General features: G+C 40.9%; 3 protein-coding genes across 5 annotated transcripts in view; 1 reads left to right on the top strand and 2 right to left on the bottom strand.

The window, feature by feature from the left end:
- The window catches only part of LOC108244870 (E3 ubiquitin-protein ligase TRIM9), a 42,675-nt gene extending 33,370 nt beyond the window's left edge, over positions 1 to 9,305 (bottom strand). Inside the window, exon 1 of one of the 2 annotated variants that reach the window (XM_037981516.1) lies at positions 7,701 to 9,305. In XM_037981516.1, the coding sequence (XP_037837444.1) occupies positions 7,701 to 8,531 (831 nt within the window). In that variant the 5' untranslated portion in view covers positions 8,532 to 9,305. The remainder of the gene's footprint in view (positions 1 to 7,700) is intronic. The other variant, XM_017431396.3, reaches the window with a different exon arrangement.
- Positions 9,306 to 12,990: 3,685 nt separating this feature from the next.
- Positions 12,991 to 17,749, bottom strand: exoc8 (exocyst complex component 8). The gene is made up of 4 exons (XM_017431378.3): positions 16,490 to 17,749; positions 15,511 to 15,764; positions 15,186 to 15,434; positions 12,991 to 13,964 (listed from the first exon to the last, which is right to left on the bottom strand). Exons 1-4 carry the CDS (start codon positions 17,634 to 17,636, stop codon positions 13,560 to 13,562), a joined length of 2,055 nt encoding a protein of 684 aa, XP_017286867.1. The 5' UTR covers positions 17,637 to 17,749; the 3' UTR covers positions 12,991 to 13,559.
- A 345-nt stretch (positions 17,750 to 18,094) lies between these two features.
- Positions 18,095 to 21,142, top strand: LOC108244863 (sprT-like domain-containing protein Spartan). 2 transcript variants are annotated; one of them, XM_017431388.3, is made up of 5 exons: positions 18,095 to 18,798; positions 19,024 to 19,123; positions 19,411 to 19,539; positions 19,624 to 19,888; positions 19,974 to 21,142. In XM_017431388.3, exons 1-5 carry the CDS (start codon positions 18,467 to 18,469, stop codon positions 20,873 to 20,875), a joined length of 1,728 nt encoding a protein of 575 aa, XP_017286877.1. In that variant the 5' UTR covers positions 18,095 to 18,466; the 3' UTR covers positions 20,876 to 21,142. The 2 variants fall into 2 exon arrangements, with proteins under 2 accessions (XP_017286877.1, XP_017286876.1); XM_017431387.3 differs by having other exon boundaries at positions 18,100 to 18,798; positions 19,624 to 19,894.
- Positions 21,143 to 22,907: the final 1,765 nt, after the last annotated feature.

Below are 22,907 nucleotides of genomic sequence, written 5' to 3'. Positions count from 1 at the left end.
TCAATGCTTGGATATCAACGCAAGTTTATTATTATTATTGTTCCTACAACAAATGGCTGCATGTGTTCCTGTCTGGTTTGGCCTGCTGCCATTTGGAATGAGGTTAGTCAATGGGAACAGATCCAGACTCGATCTAAACTACTTCAATAGTGACTCTGAGGCACAAACACATTTATGTTTGCAGATAAACAACATTGTATTTTGGTTTTGTCGTTTTCCTGTTAGAACAGAAAGCTCAAAGCTTCCCTGCCTCTCAGTGAAAACATAAAGGATCTTTTTTATAGTGATGCCCTGAACTAATGTCATTCTTATGAGTGCAGTGTAACTATAAAATGTGTGTTTTTGAAAGCCACACAAAACCTATTAGGATAGGCGGCTCAGACAATAGTAACATTAAAAAAAAGTGTTGGCCCGAGGAACAAGGCAAAGTGCTTATTATCCTCGTTAAATGATGCAACATCAGAGGATCTGGCGTCTCTGAGAGGAGGAACATTTGATTTCTACACCCAGAACCAGAGATCCGCTTTAATGCTGCCAGAGAACCAAGAATTATGCATGGATATAATCCAAAAACATCACACACGTGAAAGCCGGAGCTAAAAGGGGACAGACTACCTGCTGTTACCCGAGTCAGTGAGGCTGAAGCCTGTCAGTAAGAAGCAACCACAGATAAACAAGGCTGCCAGATAACTGGAGGTATATTCCCTCAGAATGTTCTGATTTATGCAAAACAGACGTGAAGTGTTCGCTGTGATGGCGGGTGTTACAACAACAGAATAAATCTACTGTATGCAGTCAGTATCACATCTCACCGCGTTGGTTTTAGCAACCAGACAACATAAAACTGGGGTGGATCATCTGAAGGTTGCTTTTGAAGAAATACATCAAGATTTAAAGTTGCCTGGCAACAATGTTGTCTGCTGGTCATTGTCGTTTCCACAAATTGCCACATAAAGTGCAGAAGCATAGAATCTGTGAATTTTATTCAAAAACTAGAAGTTTTCTGATGAAATTTGGACGAGTGTGAATGAAGCTGCTGCACAAAATGATGCAGGAGCTGCATAAGAAGTGTAAATATATATGTGATTAAAGGAAAGGCAAAAGCTGCTGCCAGTGGCTCATTATGGTCCTGAGAGACAGACAGAAACAGACTGAAAAGTAAGCCTCATGCAGTCACTGTGCAAACAGTAAAAGTCAGATCTTAAGAGCAGAAGACTGATGGTCACACATAAAGAGTTTTTATGCTTCTGCAGTGTTTCATGCAGGAGATGTGATGAGTTAAAACAAGGCTTCACTTCCAGATTTGAAGGGAACAGATCGAGTTAAAGCAAAACTAAAATCTAAGGAAGCCTACGTGAAATTTTGACGTGTAATTTCAAAAGGTTGTGGGAGTAAGAATAGTTAGTTAAAAATTTTGGACAGTTTAAAGGTGATTGCCTAGAAACCCTAAAAGAAAACTAAATTCCAGTTCAGACTAGTAAAATTCAACTTTCTGGGACCAGTTTAAGATTTAAATGATGTTTCTACTCTGAAAAATCCTCACACTACAGAGCCCCTTAAGAAGGTGGGGGTTTTTTCACTTGTTTCGCCATAATCCCATTATTGTCTATGGGGGACTTTTTTTTTGTCTACGTTCTGCAACGTTCTGCAACCAAAAGTCATAGCATACAATTCCTGATTGATTAACATGTTTTAATGTGTAATTTGCATCTTTCATTTTAGAGCTGTGGAACATGAAACCGAACAGAAATAAGCTTCAGTGCTTATGAAATGCAAACAGACGTAAATAATAAACACAAACTGGACTAAGGTGTAAATCTGAAACCCTCAGAATGATGTGATTCAAACTATGATCTTTGTAGAGGTTTTATTACCTTCTAAAGTGACCAAACAGGTGACCTCTAAAATAATTTTAGGTGTAAATAAAATGCTAATGCTAAGTTTTGTATTAGTATTATTTCTTTGTCTTAAGATTTATTTCTCAAAGCTGCTAAAATCTATTTTAACAACTGACCCATTTAAAATCCGCTGTAATCTAAAAATGACGCTGCAGCCACTAAAATATCCACACAGAAAAACAGAAACTCTGCATTTCTGGTTGTTAATATTTAACTGCAGGACCAGAGGTGCTCTTTACTGGCCTCTGTTAGGTCACGCACACACACTCACACATGCACATATCCTGTGTGTGTGTGCTTTGAATACTACGCACCGAGTTTTCTGCTCAACTGATCAGAGGAAACCGGATTAGTGTATCTTCCTCTGCATTCCCTGAGCGAAAGTTCAACCACTTCACTTCTGCATATTCATGCCCACTGAATGTGTGTCGATGTTTATGAGTCAGTGGGAGAAGAATCCCTCTGGGTCGTAAAGCGCTGGATAGTAATGATCCAACTGTTTTTCCACGATGCTTGAGAGAACATAAACTACGCACAAACCAATCAAAGACTTCACAAATACACAGTCTATGAACATAAATGAATAAATGCACAGATAGACCCATCAGATTGTTAAATCACGTGATATAATTAGTCCTTATAGCAAATAAATCCAGACCCAGATCATCTCAACCATAAATTAATGTAATTGTTGCACACAGATTTTAAATAAATCATTTTTTTACATTTAAAGTTGTGAAATACTAACAGCCACATGAGTGTTTTCAACTCTTTTTGTCATTTCATGTGTTTAAGTTGCTAAAACTGTTTGATTTTTTCGCTGATGTAATCAGTAAAACGGAGGCGGCAGACCCCGCTGCCACTGGCGTTTTGGAAAAACAATCTCTGCCCGTCATCCGTCGCTGACGCTGTCAAACAAAGAAGGCCATCGATCGAGGTTAAACATAATAACGGGTGTTTGGGTTACAGATTAAACAGAATATTCAGTGTTTCCAGTGTATAAAGGGATAAAACCTCAAAGTAAAACTTGAACCAGAATTTCTTTTAGATAACTGGACAGTACTGCAAATTTACCTTTACATTTAAAAATTAGTTTTAACAAATATTCTAACTTAAATGGTACTGCCAACACATTAACTACGTTACAAATGAGCTTCGGTAGAAGATGTAATTAGGGATTAACTTTAATTTATTACAGGTTTAAGTTAAATGAATCCTACTTTGGTATTCCTAAACTTTTAACCTTTTAACCTGTAACTATTTGCTTTACTGAGGGATAATTGTTTAGTAATGATTTATTGATCATTATCTGAATTAAATAATAGATTTCCCCATTTCTTTAATCAGTGTTTAATCGTTCTGTTTGGTAATAATTCGTTATCTAATAAGAATGGCTTTAAAATTGGTTTTAGTCAAAATCTGATTCCAGCAGAAAAATGATCTGACAGCCCAAAGCTGGTTCTTATTAATGGTTTAAAACAAATAAATGTTTGGTAGATTATTCAATAACCACTATCCTCTGCCCCTCGTTTTCTCGTTTTTCTCTGAGGACCGTGAAACAGGGCATTACAAAATCAATTAATCCATCAATTTGCTTACAGAAGAACTATGATCTGGTCAGAAATGCTTTAACTAAATATCCATCATCCAGTCATGCTCGATAAAAATAATCTTTCTTCATCACAGGAAGTGAAGCTTGCTGCCTTTGAAGACAGTGGAAAAAGAGCAATGAGGAAAGGAGATCAAGCAAGATAAAGGCCGCTGAAACAGACGGGAGAAAACCAGTGCAATCCATCAAAAATACAACAGAGAGAGAACCGCTTCAGATACTTAACAGCCATTTCAGCTCTGCAACACAGAAGAAGTAATCAATCTCCTTCAACAAGAAGGACTCCAAATCAACTCAGAGGTGAATATCTCTGGTTCTGCTTATTACTTATCACCGCCTTCTCACTTCAATGTTCCAATGGGATTTTCACAACCAATTTATGGGACGGGGGGGGGACTGATGGAAGAAGGAAAAGAAGGGTAAATGAAGGGTATGGGGAGGGCATGGACAGGAGACTAGCGTGAAAAGAAGTTGGAGGGATGAGGCAAAACAAGAAGAAAAGAAGAGGAAGAGGCAGAGATGTGTTAGGAATAAATGATGGGTGAAATAACTGCAGGCTTACAACCTCAACAAAAAAAGGAAAAATAAATAAAAGAGCTTAGTCCCAATGACCCACTTAGCAGGAAGCAGGCAGCAGCAGCATTTAATTTACACATATAACATCAGGGCGTGAGGATGACGAAACCCTTCATCGAAAATCAGAGACGCGGGTTTGCTCAACAGCCTTCCTAATGGTTTCTTTAGAGGTTTTTAATTTCCTTAAAACCCTTTCACTTCGCACACCTGAGGCCCTTTTTTTTCATAATCGTTTCCAAATTTAACACAGCAATTACAGAATTGAAAGACTTAAATACTGGAACGCTGAGGGACTCGTAGCTCATTTGGCCAAAGGCAGATAAATCAGAAGTGACACATTGTACGTGTGGCTCATATTATTTTGGTTTAATTGCCCCACAGCAATCCATAACGTGTTCAAAAGGATAGTTCAGCTCTTTGGAAGTGGGCTTCAGTGGAAAGGTTGTGAACATTTATTATCTTGCCTGCTGAACCACCTCAGTTTGGAGAAAAAGAGTTTAATTTTGACGAGCTAACGGCTAAGGTGAACGTAAGCGGAAATAAGACCAAAGTAGATCTTAAAACAACTCCAATCTCAAAAAGATTTATACAACATTACACCACTGTTAAGTTCAAATTAAACTGTAACTCCAGCAGAAATATTATGATGTTCCTGCAGGAAGTGCTACAGCTAGCTGTGTACGCTTGTAAATAACCGCAGAATTCTTTGTAAATAAACACGTAAGGCGAAACTGACAGTGATGGTAAAGTTTCGCTTTGAGGTTTTTGACATCTTAGTTGTTTTAAGACGACAGCGATGTATCTGGATCTTGGACTAGCCGTTAGCTCGACAGTTTAGTCAAAAATAAAACTCTTTTTCTCCAAACCGAGGAAGTTTAAAGGGTCGTTTACAACAGGTATTAGTAGACACATAGCAGCCGAAGATCCACAAAAGAGTATCTGTGTGTCAAACCCTGAAAATAATTTCCCTTTGCAGACTTTATACTACATCATAAGAGCCCTAAAGAACTGATCACATCAGTATATTTTGATATTTTGGACTAAAAACCTTCTTCTTTTACCATCTAACAGGAAGTTATAAATTATAATTGGTTAAATCTGCATTAAACCTTCAATGAGAGCCTTTTACTAATCACAACCACATGTTAATATTCAGTTATTGATGTAACACCACCTGCCAGTAAGTCTGCCCTGTGTGGAAAACATAAAACAGTTTGTATGAAACTATAAACTACAACATGACCTGTAATCGGTTTCAGTGTCTAGTGAAAGTCCAGGGCTGAAGATTTCAACACATCTGTGATTTATTTTGGCAAAATATTGGGCCTTTTTCTCAAAAACTGACTTAAGACACAATTAAAACTCAAAACAAACAAAAAAAAACAGTAATAAAATGTAGCCGAGGCAGCTGTAGCCTAAAGAAACTGAACTACAACTGACCCCAACCCTGGAGTAGACTCATCGTTAAAATTAATCAAAAAGTCGTTTAAAAATGGATTAGATCATAAATCACTTTAATCATCCTCTAATGAAATGGGCGAGTGATTTATTTTTTCCTTTATTTTGGCAGGCAGAGTGGAAGAGGGACACGTTTGGCAGGAAAAATTGTTATCAGCAGGTTTTTGTCCAATCTTTTTGTCCCTAAAGACAGTGGAATGAATGAAAGAAAGCTGCTTTAATATGTCACAATATAACCAACTTTTTATACTACATTTGTACACATTTTGTATTTTACACGTCAAAATAAAAATAACTAAGCCAAAAGGTTTTGAAGTCAAATTTAACCAAGTTAAAGCCAAAATAAAACACATCTGTGCTCTGTATTACTTTTATCTGAAGTTATTTTATATATTGTAATGGATAGTGAATCATTTTAATTAAGTTCCCTAAAAATGCAAATCTGTAATTATTTATTGTAAATTATTTAAGTATGTTGCAGATTGTTTAACGATATTTGTTTGTTTGATTACCACGTTGATTTGTATTTTAATTGTATCTGCACTTTGTAAAGTTTGTTTTGTACCTCACGGGCTGCCGTAGCTGATGAGGGCAGGACCTATATAAGCCGGCAAATCATAATGCGAACAAACAAACTGTCAAAGGTGCTTGAAGCTACCAAAATTTAGGTGTTCCCCGGTGAAGCCAGCGAGGTACGTTTTATTTTATTTCGTTGTTTGTGTATTGTAAGTTTATGTTTATATTCTAATTTGTGTATCTGTTTAGTTTTCACGGTGATGATGTCTGAGGTGATTATGATGACTGACGTATGATGATCCACCTCAAAGAAAATAAACAAACAATGAAAATTCACCCGTCGAGACCGCGCAATTCATTCTAGTGCTGGGGAGCAGCTACATATATAAATATAACAAATTTTACTAATATCTGTTTTAAAAAAAAAAAAACTTTTTTCTAAAATCTGTTTAACCCTTTGAATACACAGCTGCCTCAACAGCCAGTTTGAGATTAATTTTCTACAAGACGCATGTCCAAAATGTTATTTTTTTTTATTATAATCCTACATGTATCAAGCTGGACGTGGAGTACTGAATATAATACAACCACTGTTGCATCCAGGACAGAAATCAGAACATTTTAGTCATCCTTCCTCAAAGCCCAAGGCATGAATCAGTGCTGACCTCCTCCTCCAACACTGTAATCACCAATCACATCATATGTGACCACTTACTGTACAGATGTAGGCCAGTAACCAATGACTCGTCCTCACTTACAGTTTATATGCCCACAGTAATTATCTTATTAAAGGTTGAGCCGATTGAATCACGCAGATAATTTGACCCACATACAGTAAACTCAATGCTGTGCTTCTAACGAGGCAAAGCAGTACGGAAAACATGAATACATAGATGGCTATTTAAACAAAACTGTGAGGTGGCCTCAAAGTTAGCAGGACAGGAAACCAGCTTCACTTTATTATCTTAAATAAACTAAAACTAAGGCCACGTCTATGGCAGTAAATCCACTAATACAGAAGACAGAGCAGTAGGTAAACAAATCTAACTGTAAATCTGGGACTTACTGAGGCAGGCTAACAATGGCCAGGTGAGCTCAGGTGAGAAGGAAACACATGAAAAAGACCAAACAAAAGAAACAAAGGCATTCAACGAGAAATGGTCTCAATAAAACCAAAAGCAGAACCACAAACATGAGAAAAACTGAGCTATAAGATATACAGAAACATGATAAAAATCATTAATTATTACACAAATATAGAAAGTTACATGGATCTACAATAAGGGCAAACTGAGGCGTTAAATAGAAAAAGGTTTAAATATGTGCCACAGTGAAATTTATTTGGTGAGGAAGTGCTGAATGGTGATCAAACTAAATCTTGATTGGCTCCTGATCCAAATGGGTGTGTGTGCAAAGCACAAGTGTTTGCACTGATTCAAGGTCAGATTTACTTTCAATCCAACTGCTTGGAACTGATGTTATCTGATCTAGGATCAGTTAGATAGAGGAGGGCTGTATGTTTCCTGCCTTCACTGAAAGACTCAAACCCTAAAGATAAAACACTTTTTCAGATGATTCATTTAGTGTAGTGTAGTGTGTGTGTGTGTGTGTGAGAGAGAGTGTGCGTGTGTGGGTCCACTCACTTTGTGCTGCTTCCACATCACACCCAGCGGTTTGACGTCGTGCTTGGCGTGCTTCCCCTCCTCCAGACACTTCACGCACACCGGAGCCCTGCAGCTGCAGCAGTACATGCTGAAGTTCTCCGCTTCGTGGTCCACGCAGGTCGCCGGTTTCCGGGCGGTAACGGGCGGCGGCTGACCGCCGCTCCCTCCGCCGGCACCACCTCCGCCGCCACCTGCCGCCCCTCCTCCTCCTCCTCCTGCAGCTGGGTTCGGCGGCGGCACCAGGCGGTGCTTGGCGAGCGGACCGCGGGACGGGTGGCACCGCTGCTGGCAGGCGTGACAGTAGTAGACGTCGCACTGCTCGCACATCACCGTCGCCACCACCGGGTTGCGGTCGCACAACTGACACCTCACCCCGGAGGCGGAGGAAGAGGAGACGCCGCGGGTCTGCTGGTACCGAGCCACGATGGCCTCCAGCAGCCGGTTCCGAGGGAACCCCCTCAGCCCCCGCTCATCCAAGGAGACGCTCCGGTGGCACAGCGGACAGGTGAGGGAGCAGTTCCGATGCGGGGTGACCGGAGGGAAACCCCGCACCCCGTTGGGAGACTTGAGCTGACACGGAGTGTAGGACCCGTAGCCGCTGTCCGTCTCGCTGTAGAGACTCATCTTGTCCATGTCCAGGTAGTCGTAGTCGGAGCTGCCCGAGGCGCGGCTCTGCACCGGGGTCTCTCCGTCCGGCGTCTGGACGGTGATGTTCCGGGCGCAAGCCAGGCAGACACTGTGGGAACATGGCAGCAGGATCGGGTCCTTGAAGAAAGAACCGCAAACGGGACATTTCAGCTCTTCCTCCATCGCTGCCGTGTGTCTCGACGCACCGGAGGGAGAAGATGTTTCAGTGAAAACGGTCCAGCACCGACTGACGCGGACAGCTCCCTGGCACCGATCTGCGCATGCGCAAACCGGAGCGGGGGTTGTGGTTAGAGTTGATTGATTTTATCTAAAACAGCTGAAGCGCACTGCTTATCAGACTATTTCCAGCTGTTATCAGTTTTTTTTTTTTATTATTTCCAAACATTTTTTGCTTTACAGCAAACAACTGAAAATACAATCCAAATAAATAAGGATCTACACATTTCTACATTTAAAAAAACTAAATAGTTCAGCAGTTTTAGCTAATATGGCTCTCACAACCAAGCATATTACAATTGTTGTTATCTTGTTTGGGGCGACACAAACTACACATGATCAGAATTAACATGTTCTTTTGTAGGACTGAATTAAAAGGCTACAACTTTAATTTACAACACAATAAAACGTTAACGTTGTATCTAACCAGACCCCATCCTGTCACAGGCAAATAATAAGTTTCATAAAAAATATAAAATACTGACTAACCATCATGTTGGTTTCTTTAAAAAGAAAAAGAAAAGAAAATCACCTCAAGTTTTGCTGTAATAACTGGTCGATGAGTTGTTTGTCAAAATCCAACCGCTGTTGGAGGATCTCATTTTCGTTTGACATTAGCCGCTATATCTAGCATAGCAAAAAATGCGATCTGTTTTTAAGGGGAACTGATCGTTTCAATTTTAAAAAGTTTATCTTTGACTTATTTGTGAAGACCTAAACGTTTAGTGATTGATTTACTTTTTTTTTAGCAAAGTGTTTTATTTCGCCGTTACAAAGTTTTCTACGTAATTTATTACTATACTGTTTTCGTGGCTGACACGAACAGCGCCTAGCTAGCCGGCTAGCATCTCAGAAAACGGTGCGTCTTACGTCATGACGTCACTCCAAGATTTTAATTAGATAGATCCCTTTGACTTTTTTAACTATTCAAAGGCATTGTTAAAATACTGATAAGTTCAGTAAAAATTCCTTATCAGGCTATTTGTTTAAAATATTAATAATAGTTAGTTTAAACAAGGGAACAATTAAACCATTATTGCAGGTTACCTTGATCTATCATTTCCATTGACAAAGATGATTATTGATTACTCTAAATGTATAAATATATATTTTTTGACACCTACACTACAATTACACAAAAATAAATATAAAAGGAAAAAAGCGACATTTGGTGGAACAGGCAAGATAGATAGATAGATAGATAGATAGATAGATAGATAGATAGATAGATAGATAGATAGATAGATAGATAGATAGATAGATAGATAGATAGATAGATAGATAGATAGATAGATAGATAGATAGATAGATAGATAGATAGATAGATAGATAGATAGATAGATAGATAGCATATGAAAAGATGTGCATATTTGTTCATTATTAGTCAAAATACTGATCCAACTCCCCAAAAATAGAACCTACAGATACACATCGTCAATAAAAACACAGGATTTAAGTAAATGTATTACTAAACACTTGGACTTTTGGAAGATTTAGGCTATTTCACGACAAATGTTTCTGTCATTGTGTGACATCACTGTGTCTGTTTTTAATTTCAGAGTTGATTTAAAGGGGAATTAGGAACCTCCAGGTCCTTATGTTTCCAGAAAGTTTCTTCAGCTCAAATAAACTATTAAATAAGTCAAACAAGTAGCATTTTATCTCTTTATACAAGGCAGTATAAATCATTGAAATGGTTTCTGGTCTTTAATGCTCCTTTAGTTTTCTCTTGATGAGGTGATAATAAAAGAAATATTGTCCTGGCCAAAACTAGGCAGGAAACCAAGACTGGATGGAGTTCTTTGGGTAGAATTTGTGAAGCTTTTAGTAGCTGGGCTGCCCTCAGAAATCAGCCTGGTTGAATGCAAAATGGTAAGTCTATAGAGAGGGAATCTTATTCAGTTTGTGTCAGGTAGGAGTCTGGAAAAAAAGAGTATTTTTTCTACATTTAACATGTTATTTAAATATATTTATACAGCCAAACAGACATAAACTGAAAAGGCTTTAATGTTACAACAAATTCATTGCATTTTATCTCCTGCAGTCTTAATTATTATCAATAATCTCATTAATTTATGTAGAAAGAGCCTAATCTAAATATAACCTTGAACTGTTTAACGTGTGAGCCACTTTTCAAATAAATGATCTGATGTTTTTGAATTTTAGAAATAAGCAGTGAACCTGCTACAAAGTGAGACATCGATTTTATCCTCAGGTCAACCAATTCATGCTTAAAAGTTTGGAAAAAAGGAAAAGTTTTATCCTGGAGTCTCCTCGGTGCCAGTTCAGGGAGCAGAGAGGCGTCAGCTGGCATCATTATGTCAAGAACAATAACGACCACGACCGTTTACTGCGACCGCCTCAGACTCTGCATCCGTTCTGCCTGCAGCTCTGAGATGGGATGGGACGGGACCCCAGCGCTGGACGCACATCCTGCAGCCATCAGGTGGACGGGAGCAGGGGGCGATGAGGGAACATCTGAAGGCGTTTCAATCAGGGAACCTTTGTGCTTTCTCCCCTCAGGGAGCTGCTTTAATCTCACACTCTGGAACAGATTATTCATTTATCAGCCCTGTTAGCATCTCATTGGCTGCCTTTAACATCTGCTTTGTTGTGAAAGGAGCAGTGGTGAGCAGTTGTGCACATCATTCCATAAATATGGTGCTGATTTCCCTCCCCACCCCCAGTTCAACTGCCTGGTCTGCAACCTGCGGCTCTGGGGCCACACGCAGCTCTTTGGTCCCTCTACAGCGGCTCCTTATCGCTTCGAACAAAACTAACATGGAAATGATTCATCTTTACAATCATAACTACACAGGAAAGGCGAGTTTAACAGTTTTTCGGTCTAATTTTAGCCTGTTAGACCCTTTCTTTAATCCTAACTTCCTGCCACTCAGTGAGATTTTTCTCTAAAATCTAAAAACATAACCAGTTATAACACATTTCAGGCAACTTGCTGAAAGGAAAAAACAAACAGAAATACAGTTCTGCACACATCACAGTATGAGTGATCAAAATATAACGTTTTACAAAAATATTACGGTAACAACAATGAAGAAGGAGATGCTTGCCTTTGGTAACAGTCAAATAAAAGTTGAAGTTCCAAATGAAGATCTCTGCAACAAACCAGACTGATTTTTATTTTTATTATTTAATTGGGACAGTGTGAAATTACAAAATAAAGGCAAAAACATTCAACGCACCAGATTTAGCCTCAGGATAATTTTCATCCAACATCTGTTTCAATTATCTTAATTCTCATCATTTATTAGGACGCAACTATATGCTTTATTATTTTCAAAATGGAATAATTGTTCATTTTCCACAAATATATAAATATATGGAGGTATATGTAAGCCTTGAGGCTCTGGTTAAGCTTTGATTTAGTAAGAAAAGGGCAGAATTTGCTCTTTCGATCATAAAAGTTGCCACATTTTCTTCACGTTGTCCATTCTGAGGACATGAGCTCATAAATAACATAAATATGCTGCTGCGATTTACTGCGAGGCAGCTCTTTGTGGAAGCTGGAGACGTGAGTCTAATTGTCATTTTACTGTAATTTGAGAGTCAAAGATGCTCTCAGTGGATTCCTCTTCAAACTGCAGTCAGAAAGTTATTTTAGGACATAAAGTGAAAGAAAAAACATGAATCTAAGTTTCTAGGAGATGCAGGAGATGCATAAATTAGATTAACGTTTTGTTGTTTCCAGGTTCTGAGCGGCCACAAGAGGGCGACGATCTACTAAATAAAGAAATAAAATGCAATTATTTGATTATTGTTGGCTAAAATACCAAAACTTTTATTATGTTTAAACAAACAAACTCAGTTGTGAAGAACATAATAAACAAGTTGATTCTTTGAAGTCTTGGAGTTTAGGATTAATAAAATTATCTGCAGTAATTCAGTCATTCATCCCAATAAAGTCCCAATGTGAACGTGTGATTATTTTAGGGTGATTTAGTTTGACTCTTTTGCTCGTTACAGTCATAAACAACTCATAAATATATTTCTGAAAAGCTGACGCGTTGAAGATATTTATATAAATTACAGAATGATTTAAATCCTGCTTTAATTCTGAATATTTACAGTATTGAATGCAACCAACAAAATTTATGCACATTTAAATAAAAGCCCCAAACTGTAAATAAGATGCATTCTTCACAAGGAAGAGGTAAGTAAACACAACACAAACCCAAACTAATTATTTATTAATCCTTTCAGAACATCTTCTCAGCCTCAAAGGAAACTATAAATATAAACTTTTAGCTTTTCTATCACAATTTATTTAAAAAGCAACATGCCTTGAAACCAATAATGCAACTATTATATTAATCATAACCCCTAAAGATGAAGGAAAAGCTAAATACTTTGTTTTTTCCAGTATTTCTAATAATAAAAAACAGACTGAACATGCCCAGAAGGATTTTTTAATAGCTTTTATATGTTACAGTCAAACAAAATCTTCCATAACTTGACAGATTTTTTTCAGTCATCTGTTTTAATTAGTTTGTGTTTCTGATAACAGTTCAGTTTCCTGAAAATGAAAATGCTCAAACAACAGCAACAACGTCAGCCTTATTGGTGAATAAACCTGTGAAAATCAGAGCAAACATCTTTAATCAGTTGTGTTATCAAATATAAACAGGGTCAGGTGGGAACAAATATGAATTTATTATATTTGGCAGAAAGTTTTTGTTTGTTTTTATGTACGGGGCAGATTATAAACATGAAGAACTGATGTGGACAAATGTAGAAGAATGTTTACTGCAAGAAGAATGGTGCCTGAAACTAAAATAAAATGATCTTTATCAATAAGTTTATTTTGGGTGCATAAGATAGAAATAAACCTGCTTCTCTTCTGTTATTGCGACGGTTTTCCATGATGCATTCACTTCCTGTCCAACCAGTAGTTAGTGTTGTGGTTAGCTCTGAACGGGGACTTGAAATCCACATCCACAGAGGTTCCTGCCGGGATCAGACCAAGGATGTGGTGCTCTCCGGGTTGATCCGCACCGACCGCGTGCTCTTCCTCAGGTCTCGCAGCTGCTTGGCTGGTTTGCCCACGCCCTCCTCGAAGCGGCGCTCCACCACTGGCAGCACGGTGTCGTGGAGGAAGGAGGCGTTCTGCAGGACGAAGGCCTTCTTCTCGGGGTCCTGCTCGCAGCGGAGGCTGTAGTCCACGTGCTGCACGGCCACCAGGATGATCTCCCTCAGGCTCTCCAGCAGCACCATGTGCAGCTCGGGGAAGTAGAGCTTCAGGCCTTCCTCCAGGAAGCTCATCATCTGCTTGGTGAAGGCCACGATGGTGTAGCTCAGGTTCACCCAGCAGTCGTCGCCCGTGTACTGCTGGAAGCTGATTCCACAGCTGCGCATCTCATCCTGCACGACAGACAGGAAGTAACTACCGGTTCCCACTGAGGAAATACAGCCGATCGATCATGTTTCAATTCAAATATTGTGGAAAATAAATAAAACGAACAGCTGATCTTGGACACTTTGTTTGAAGAAGAGTCTTTATCGCCCACTTTCAAAAACAAAAAGGGCAAACATGTCTGTGATTGTTTATCTGCCTGTTAGCAAAATATCTCATGAACCACTGGACAAACTGTAATCAAGTTTGCAGAAAGTAAGTATGCAGCTGATTACCTTTTGGAGCCGACCTGAATCAAAATGGCTGCCACAGCACCACGATCTCAGTCAACTTGGTGTGGTAGTAGCTGAGACTAATCGTCAATTAGAGTTATCTGTCTGTTAGCAAAATATCCGATGAAAAACTGGACGAATTTTATTGAAGCTTTCAGGGAATAATCCTTCAATGTCAACCCAATTAAAGATTGGCTGCTGCAGCTAATTGACTTTAGCCAACATAAAAGTGGCTAAACTTTAGTGAATTTTACAGAAACTGAGCTGAAATCTGGTGTGGTGGTAGCTGAGAGTCATTTCCAACACATACTCTAACAGCTAACAGGTCGTGTGGCTTTAGATTTCATAATAATACTTTAATAATAATAATAATAATAATAATACTTTCAAGGCTTGACTAAAACAGCCATAACTTTATCATTTATGATTCTAAAATGATCGTAGTTTAATGAAAGGCAGCAGGTGACGTGCTTAGCTTTTAATTAAACAAGCGTAGATAAAACAGGAAAAAAACAAAATGTACTGAATCTAAATTAAGATAATAAATAATTTCCCTCAGGAGATGAATAAAGTATTTATTTATATTTCAAGTAAATTACTTAGAAGTTTGGGAGATTTAAAAAGTACAGTAAACATGTGTCCCATCCAAACTGCTGCTGTAATTTTACTAATTTTCTTTTTAATTAAACATAAAGAAAGAATCTTAACTTCAACCCTGAACAGATTTTTGCTGAGCGTCCGTCATGATTGAGACATACTCTGAAGAAAAATAAATTATGATCTAGACGAACACTGCAGCTGCATCCCATCCCCTCGCACCCTGTCAGACTTTACTCCAGACAAGAATCCAACTCGAACGTATTTTTGCAAATGAAAGTCCTGCAAACACAGACTGAGGCACTAAAAGCAAAATGAAGCAGAAAAAAACCAAACCAACAAAAATAAAGTGAGCTCTACCTTAAGTTTAGTTAAAGCTTCGGGGGTCATGAGGTTCATCCTCCTCCACATCTCCTCAGAGTTGCGGTGTTTTGTGGCCTCGATGATGATGTCCTTGTAGCTCTGCAGAGCCGCCTTGATGTCTTTGACCAGCAGCGACTGCAGAGTGAAGGTCAGATCCAAACCGATCTCCGTCAGCTGCTGGCAGTGCTCCTTAGCCACTTTAACGCACTCGGCTGCCGTCGACAGGCTCTCCTTGCTGTCAAACACCTGGAAAACAGACAAACATGCAGTTTGGGGACATATATCCCACCCATTAGATCCGTGTCTCTGCGTCTTCGCTGACCTGTTTGCTGAAGGCGTCCACAAACATGGTCATGGCCGATCGGGACCAGACCACGAAGGCAGAGTAGCAGCCCGTGTTCCCCGCAAAGTCCATCTCGAACTCCTTGGCGGTCTCCAGCAAGCTGGTGAAGAAGATGTTGCAGAGCTTGTGGATGTAGAGCAGCGTGGCTCCTTCGATGCGAAGCTGCCGGATGGCTGTGTGAACGGCCGCGGCGCGGTTGTTCAGGAAGAGCTCGCAGGCTTTGGTGGACTGGCCTGAAACGAGCAGAAAACAGACCGATTCCAGAGCTGCTGGTGTTTATTCAGCAGATTTTAAACATGAATTAAATGTGAAAAAGGCTGTAGATTGTTCTTAAGAGTGTGGCTTATTTTTAGTAAACATTTAAAGCCTAGAATGATTGACAGGAATACAATCATCTTATGTTGAAAAAGGACGAAGTCGAAGACGTTTGGGTCAAGCCTTGAAAATAATTTGGGATATTTTGAGATGTCACACTAAGAGTACGAGTTGTTCGTGACTCTCAGCAACCACATCAAATTTTAGTTCAGTATCTGCAAAACTGATTGAGTTAGAGCTAATATTGATTAGCTGTGGCGGCCATCTTGAACTGGACTGACTCTGAACATTAATCAGTTGTAGAGGTACATTTAATGATTCATTTCTGGGAGTTTTGTTGAAAATTCGTCCAGTGATTGATGAAATATTTTGACACACAAACACCTTCGCCTTCAGGCGGCGGGAGATAAATAAATTCTGATCTGTCTGCCTGAAAACCAGGTATTTACTCTAATTGAGTTTCATGCTTTAATAGCATCCATGATGTAAACGAAGAGTGAAAATCTGATTTTTGTGAAAGTGTGGAAACACTGAGCCGAGCCGATCTGCGGTGTGGATATAATCAAGAGGAAGAGAGGTGGATTTGTGGAAAATAAGCATTTTTGTTGGTGAGTTTGGTGCTGTTGATAGAAATAAAACAAACCTAGTCTGATGAGTTGGGACACGGCCCGCCGGGTGGCTTTAGGTCCCCCACGAAGTGATCGATCCGGAGACAACTCAAACACCAGCACCTCCGTCAGCTGTCGCACGCGCTCGTCCACCTTCGCCCGCAGCTCCTTCACCTTCTGGGTCGCCGGCTGGCCTTTCAGATACTCGTTGAGCTTGTCCAGCAGGTCCACCGCCCCCTCGAAGTCCCTTTGGGCGATGCACACGTCCAGATCCTCTGGCAGCTCCTGGATCCACTCCAGGCTGAGGTTTACGCTCTCCTCGGCCTCTGCTGGCTCGTCGTCCATATCGAACGGGTTGGTGGACACCTCAGCTCGGACAGGAGAAGTAGGAACCTCCTCCTCCTTCTTGTGTCTGTCCTTGGAGGCTTTGTTTTTCTTAGTTTCGTCCAGGATCTCCAGCCACTCCTTCTTGACCTTGCTGTTCTCTGCCTGGAAGATGCGACTGTCTGGGAACATGAGGATCTTGAACATGTCCTTCATGGGGGGGTTGTCCTTCACGTTCACCACTGCAAAACTCTCCAGATCGTACAGGGCGTTGTATTTGTACTTCACCGTGCCTTTGCGGTTGGGCAGCCAGGTGGCAATCAGCAGGCAGTCATTCATCAGGAAGCCATGCACCTTCTGGATGTGGGCCATGTTGTCCACATCAAACTCCCCGAGGTCTCCATTGTAGACCAGGTGCCTCCCTGGGGTGTCCATGATGTTTTCAGCTCCTTCGACTTTCTCCAGCAGCGAGGTGAGAGTCCTCTGCTTCAGCTCCTCTGTCTCTTTGGGGAAAGCCGCCTGCATCTCTTTGGAGGTCTCGTCCTTGTCCGTGGACAGTAAGGCCTGGGTGATGCTCTCCATGATGCTCTTCTGCTCGGTCAGGATGTGGCTCAGCTGGTACATCTCGCTCTCCAGGTAGGAGATCTCCTTGGCCGTTTCGATGAACTGTCTGTAGTTCTTATACACATTCTTCTTCAGGTTCTGGGCCGTCTCGTCAGCCAGATTCTGAATCTTTTGACGATGCTCCTGCAGATCCCTGTCGCCATCCGACTGCTGTGACAGCTGCTTGACGTAGGACTGCGGGTCGAAATTCGGCGATTCGAGTAGTTTCCGGAGTCGGTTCCCGGTCTCCGACATCTTTGCTCGTGTGTGTGGGTTTATTTATGTAGACGAAGCGTTAATAAAATAAGGAAAAACACGAACAGAGACAGAGCTCCCTCATTTCCGCTTCTACACACCCAGGAAACTGTCAGCTGGTACTTCCGGGTTGTCACGAGACCAAATAAAAAAGACGGCTAACAAAAACAGTCCGAACAAAAATTAGTCAGTTACATATAATATGCCAAAAACTGTAAAAAGTTCATTTTATATCCCTTACAATAAAAATATAGTACATATTTTCTTCATTTGTCGAAATACTACGCTGTTTAACAACATCCGGGTTACGCTTTGAGTGCTCAATGATTAGGACTACATATCCCAGAAGTCTTTGGTGCAGTTTGAGAATCGCAGGAGTTTTCACCGGAAGTTCAAAGAGATAGCAAGAAAGAAACTACATCATTTTATATTTTTTTCAGGACATTGTGCCACAAAACAAGGATTAGTCGTCTGTTAATTACAATTAAATAGAAAAATTAGGGAAAACAGCAAAGTCAACGACGCAAATTTGATCATAACCGGCTTTTATTTAGAAAGATAGACCGGAAGTGTTTTTTACAGTGTAGTTCGCTCGACAAAAAACTGTCAGCGTAAGTTTTTGGACACCTCTGCTGTTAGCAAAATACCCTGCATACTCCTTTGTAAAACTATGATTGTTCTCAGATTTATTCTGAGGGACTGGTTTTATATTCCGGGCATAGCCGCTGTTTGTTCCCGGTCCTACGATCTATATTAGCTAGCTGGTGTTCATGGAAACCTAAGTATAGCTTAGCTTAGCTAGCTAGCGCATCTGTGCTTTTGCTACTGTCATGGATGCGGATTTCCTGCTTGCCATCCAGCTACAGGAGCAGTTCGATAATGAGTTTGAGACCTCGGTGCCTTCGTCGGACGGCTTTGACGACGATGGCTTCGGACAGAGCAGTAAGAGGCGGAAGGTGGAGGCAGCCGGGGGCGGCAGCGGCGTCGTCCCCCGGTGGAAGCCGAGCCCTCGGTCCGAGCGGCCGCTGAGCATCGTGGATGAGTCCTGGGAGACGCTGGACCCAAACCCAGATGTGAGGACCATGTTCCTGCAGTTCAACGACATGTTCTTCTGGGGGAAACTGAGCGGGGTGGAGGTGAAGTGGAGCCCCAGGATGACTCTGTGAGTCAGATATTGTTTTGAAATGTGTGGCTCCTAAAATCACAGAAGTCCAAAAATTCTTTCATTATGTACATAAATAAACAGCATTTCTCCGCACACATTTATAATTACTGTTTTCTGACAGTGTTGCCATGATAGTAATACAGTATATATTTTAACTAATGATGTATAGGATACATAAGTGGTGCCTCCTTCTTATTTATTGTGTGTTTTTTCTTCTTATAGGTGTGCTGGTGTGTGTTCTTATGAAGGCCGAGGTGGACTCTGTTCAATCCGGCTCAGTGAGCCTCTGCTGAAACTACGACCCAGGAAAGACCTGGTGGAGGTGAGAGGGATCAGTTTACATTAGTGTTGATCTTTCAGGTGAGATTTTATGAAATGCACCGCTAATAATTATTTATAACCCACCACCGAAAGGCAAAGGCTGACAGTAATGTGTGTGTGTGTGTGTGTGTGTGTGCACATGTTAGTTACACTCAGAATACGTTTAATGCACTTTAATGATATTCTTAGAGATATCTATTTCTTTTCTAGCCATTAGTTAAATTATTTACCTTTTTGTTTCAGCCTGAAATGCTCAGTCAGATTGTTTTGTTCGTTGTTTTTTCACAGACTCTCCTTCATGAAATGATTCACGCGCTCCTGTTCGTGACCCAGAACAACCGAGACAGAGACGGCCACGGCCCCGAGTTCTGCAAACACATGAACAGGATCAACAACGCCAGCGGGACTAAAATCACTGTGGGTGTCTCTTGTTTTCTCTTATCAGTTGAACACCTTCACAGGAGCGATCTGAAACTTCCTCTTCATTTCGTCCTTCCTCAGGTCTACCACAGCTTCCATGACGAGGTCGACGTCTACCGGCAGCACTGGTGGCGCTGTAACGGGCCCTGCCAGAGCCGCCGGCCGTACTTCGGCTATGTGAAGAGGGCCATGAACCGGGCTCCGTCCTCTCTGGACCCCTGGTGGGAGGATCATCAGAGGACGTGCGGCGGGACGTACACAAAGATCAAAGAGCCTGAAGGATATGGCAAAAAAAACAAGAAGGATGGAAAACCATCAGAGAAGAAGGGCAGGCCTTCTAATACAAGTAAAGGTAACATTTTCTGCCTTTTTTTAAGATAATTCAGTTTCACTAGATAATGATAGTCAAATATTAATGTCTTTCTGCTCAGGTTCTGGGTTCCAGGATATAAGGAACATCATCCCTTTTAGTGGGAAAGGTTTCCTCCTGGGAGGGAAGCCCCAGACCCCCTCCTCTTCCTCCACATCTCAATCAGAACCTTCATTCAAAGCCGTCTCCTCTCCTAAAAAGCCTTCTACGCCTGCGTCTCCGTTCGGAAACCTCACCTCTCCTGTTTGTTCTGACTTGTCTGACCGAACCAAACCCGGGGGCCCGTTCACCTCCGCGGGTGGAAAGCCAGCTGTGAAGAAGTCTGTCGGAAACACGAGGGTTTTTGTAAACGTCGGTGGCTCGCCTGTTAAGATTCCTAAACGTCAGAGCGGCGCTGGAGGCCAGGGAGCAGAGAAACTCAAACAGAGGTCCATCCAGGAACTTTTCAACAACACAAACCTCAAGAAGTCAGCACCTCAGGAAACTAAAAGAGACACGCTGCCATCGTTGAAGTCCTCTTCCTTCGTTTTTACCAAACAGGAAAACAACCACGAGACGCCTCCGTCCATTAGGTCTGAGACGAAGCATTCAGCAGCGTCCCAAGACGGCGCCTCTAAATCGACTCAGTCCACACGTTTCAGTGATTCTGGAGTTGTCGTTACGCCCGGGGCTGCAGGTCGAGGTCCGCCGTGGGACGACCGCAGCAGCTCGTCCTCCATCTTTGATTTCTTCCAGAAAACACTAAGCAGTAGCTCAGCAGCATCGAGGGAGTCAGGAAGGACCCAATCAGCTGCCACTTCCTGCTCCTCATCATCACTTCAGTCCTCTGCCGGCCTGCACAGTGCCTCCTCTTCCTCCTCTTCCTCCTCCTCCTCCTCCACTCGGATGGTCAGCTGCCCCGTGTGCCAAACTAAAGTCCAGGACTCACAGATAAACGAGCACCTTGATTCCTGCCTCTCCTGAGTTTTAAATGAACCGCTCTTCGGTTTTTACGGTTCAGTCTCTCATTGCAGCAAAGCTTTTAACTTTTTATCACAATTTATACAAAGTTTGTTTGATAAACATGATTCAATGCTGTTTCAGTGCCAGGTTTTATTGATTTTATTTGTTCTCGTTCTGTAATAATAAAAATAAGTGCCTGTCTGACAGCTTGTGCCTCAACCACACAGACAGAACAGATCCCGTGTGTGAAGCTGAATTTTATTTAAATAAAGAAAGATTTTAACGTCAGCTGTTAACAGATTTACTTGTTTTGGGACAAAAAATAAAAGTCTGACAGATTAAAAAAAAACAATATTTCATAAAACATTTGATTTGCAAACAAAATATTGATTTAGTTGTATAAATTAGTGCTCTTTTATTTGTTTGACACATTTTTTGGGGTTCTGATGAGGCTTTTATTCTGACAGTCATGTTTTGGTTCTGCTGGTGATGAGGCTTTTATTCTGACAGTCATGTTTTGGTTCTGCTGGTGATGAGGCTTTTATTCTGACAGTCATGTTTTGGTTCTGCTGATGATGAGGCTTTTATTCTGACCGTCATGTTATGGTACTGCTGTTGATGAGGCTTTTATTCTGACAGTCATGTTTTGGTTCTGTTGATGATGAGGCTTTTATTCTGACAGTCATGTTTTGGTTCTGTTGATGAGGCTTTTATTCTGACAGTCATGTTTTGGTTCTGCTGATGATGAGGCTTTTATTCTGACAGTCATGTTTTGGTTCTGCTGATGGCTTGTTTTTAAGCCCTCTGCCTTTTTCCTTCTGATTCTGATTGTCAACATGTTTGCCTTTCACAATAAAAGCCTCTACAAGTAGGGTCCTCTTAGCTTCAGTCCAGCTGTGAACAGCTGGATCAGGTGCCTCACAGCTGAGACAACAAAACTTACAAAATAAAAGGAGCTGAGATCTCTGACCAGTTGTCAGCTTTATTAATAAAAGCCTCATCTGCAGAAACATTATGACTGTCAGAATAAAAGCCTCATCTGCAGAAACATTATGACTGTCAGAATAAAAGCCTCATCTGCAGAAACAAGTAATGACTGTCAGAATAAAAGCCTCATCTGCAGAAACAAGTAATGACTGTCAGAATAAAAGCCTCATCTGCAGAAACATTATGACTGTCAGAATAAAAGCTTCATCAGTCAGATTAAAGAACTCAGAACCAAAATGTGTGAAAAATAGAAAAAAGATTTATACGACTATACAAATACTTTGTAAATCAAGGGTTTATCTTCTGTCAGACTTTTATTTTTTGTTCAAAGTTTTTCAGCACAAATCTGATTCCCTTGACTCCTCTTCATCTCTTATTATTTCTCTTCATTTTCTACTCATCCCCCATCTTGAACTGAACCATGTTAGAAATCTGCAGCAGCAGTTTTAACGGTGATAAGGATATTTATAAAGGATTGGTGCTCGTTTCGTGGAGGTTCCTCTGAAGGTTCCTCTGAAGGTCACCTCGGAGGTTTCCTCCCCCTGAGAGCTGCATCAGCTTCCCGGCTGACAGCAGGATGCCGATACGGATCAGGTTTCGCTTCTGTTAGCTTTTTATTTTTGCACATCTTCACTTTGACTTTGCTCTGCTCTGCAGGGAAACGGTGTAAAGTTACTGATTACCCTCTGATGTTTTTCTTTATGTGCTGCGGAGGAAGTTTGAGATTTAATAGAAAAATAAAACAGTTTTAAAACTTAAACTGACGCCTCAGTAATCATTAAAGGCCTGGCATTTCTTGAAGGAATGCATATCACCCGCCGCCTTTTGTGACAGTTTGCTCAAACCATGTAAAAAAGCACAAATCAGCACAATATTAGAAGATGTGGGACATTCAGAGGTCATTAAAGTTTTGTTCTCCAGATTCAGCGTCTGTCATTAATTTCACCTCATTTCTGTTTTCGTTAAATGTGCCTTAAACACCTTTCAGCGTGGGATTTCAGCGCCGTGAGGTAAACCCCCTCTGTGAGGTCCGCAGGAAGTTTTCTGCTCAACAAAGAGAGGCAGT

This window comes from Kryptolebias marmoratus, linkage group LG19 (genome assembly GCF_001649575.2).
Source record: "Kryptolebias marmoratus isolate JLee-2015 linkage group LG19, ASM164957v2, whole genome shotgun sequence".
Lineage (NCBI taxonomy): Eukaryota > Metazoa > Chordata > Actinopteri > Cyprinodontiformes > Rivulidae > Kryptolebias > Kryptolebias marmoratus.
This window is presented reverse-complemented; position numbering and strand designations above follow the sequence as displayed.

Coding starts and splice junctions, on each gene's coding strand:
- LOC108244863 (XM_017431387.3), top strand. CDS start 18,467: ATGGATGCGGATTTCCTGCTTGCCATCCAGCTACAGGAGCAGTTCGAT. Junction 18,799..19,023: donor TGGAGCCCCAGGATGACTCT/GTGAGTCAGATA, acceptor TTCTTCTTATAG/GTGTGCTGGTGTGTGTTCTT. Junction 19,124..19,410: donor CCAGGAAAGACCTGGTGGAG/GTGAGAGGGATC, acceptor GTTTTTTCACAG/ACTCTCCTTCATGAAATGAT.
- exoc8 (XM_017431378.3), bottom strand. CDS start 17,636: ATGTCGGAGACCGGGAACCGACTCCGGAAACTACTCGAATCGCCGAAT. Junction 15,765..16,489: donor GTCCCAACTCATCAGACTAG/GTTTGTTTTATT, acceptor TGCTCGTTTCAG/GCCAGTCCACCAAAGCCTGC. Junction 15,435..15,510: donor TGGACGCCTTCAGCAAACAG/GTCAGCGAAGAC, acceptor TCTGTTTTCCAG/GTGTTTGACAGCAAGGAGAG.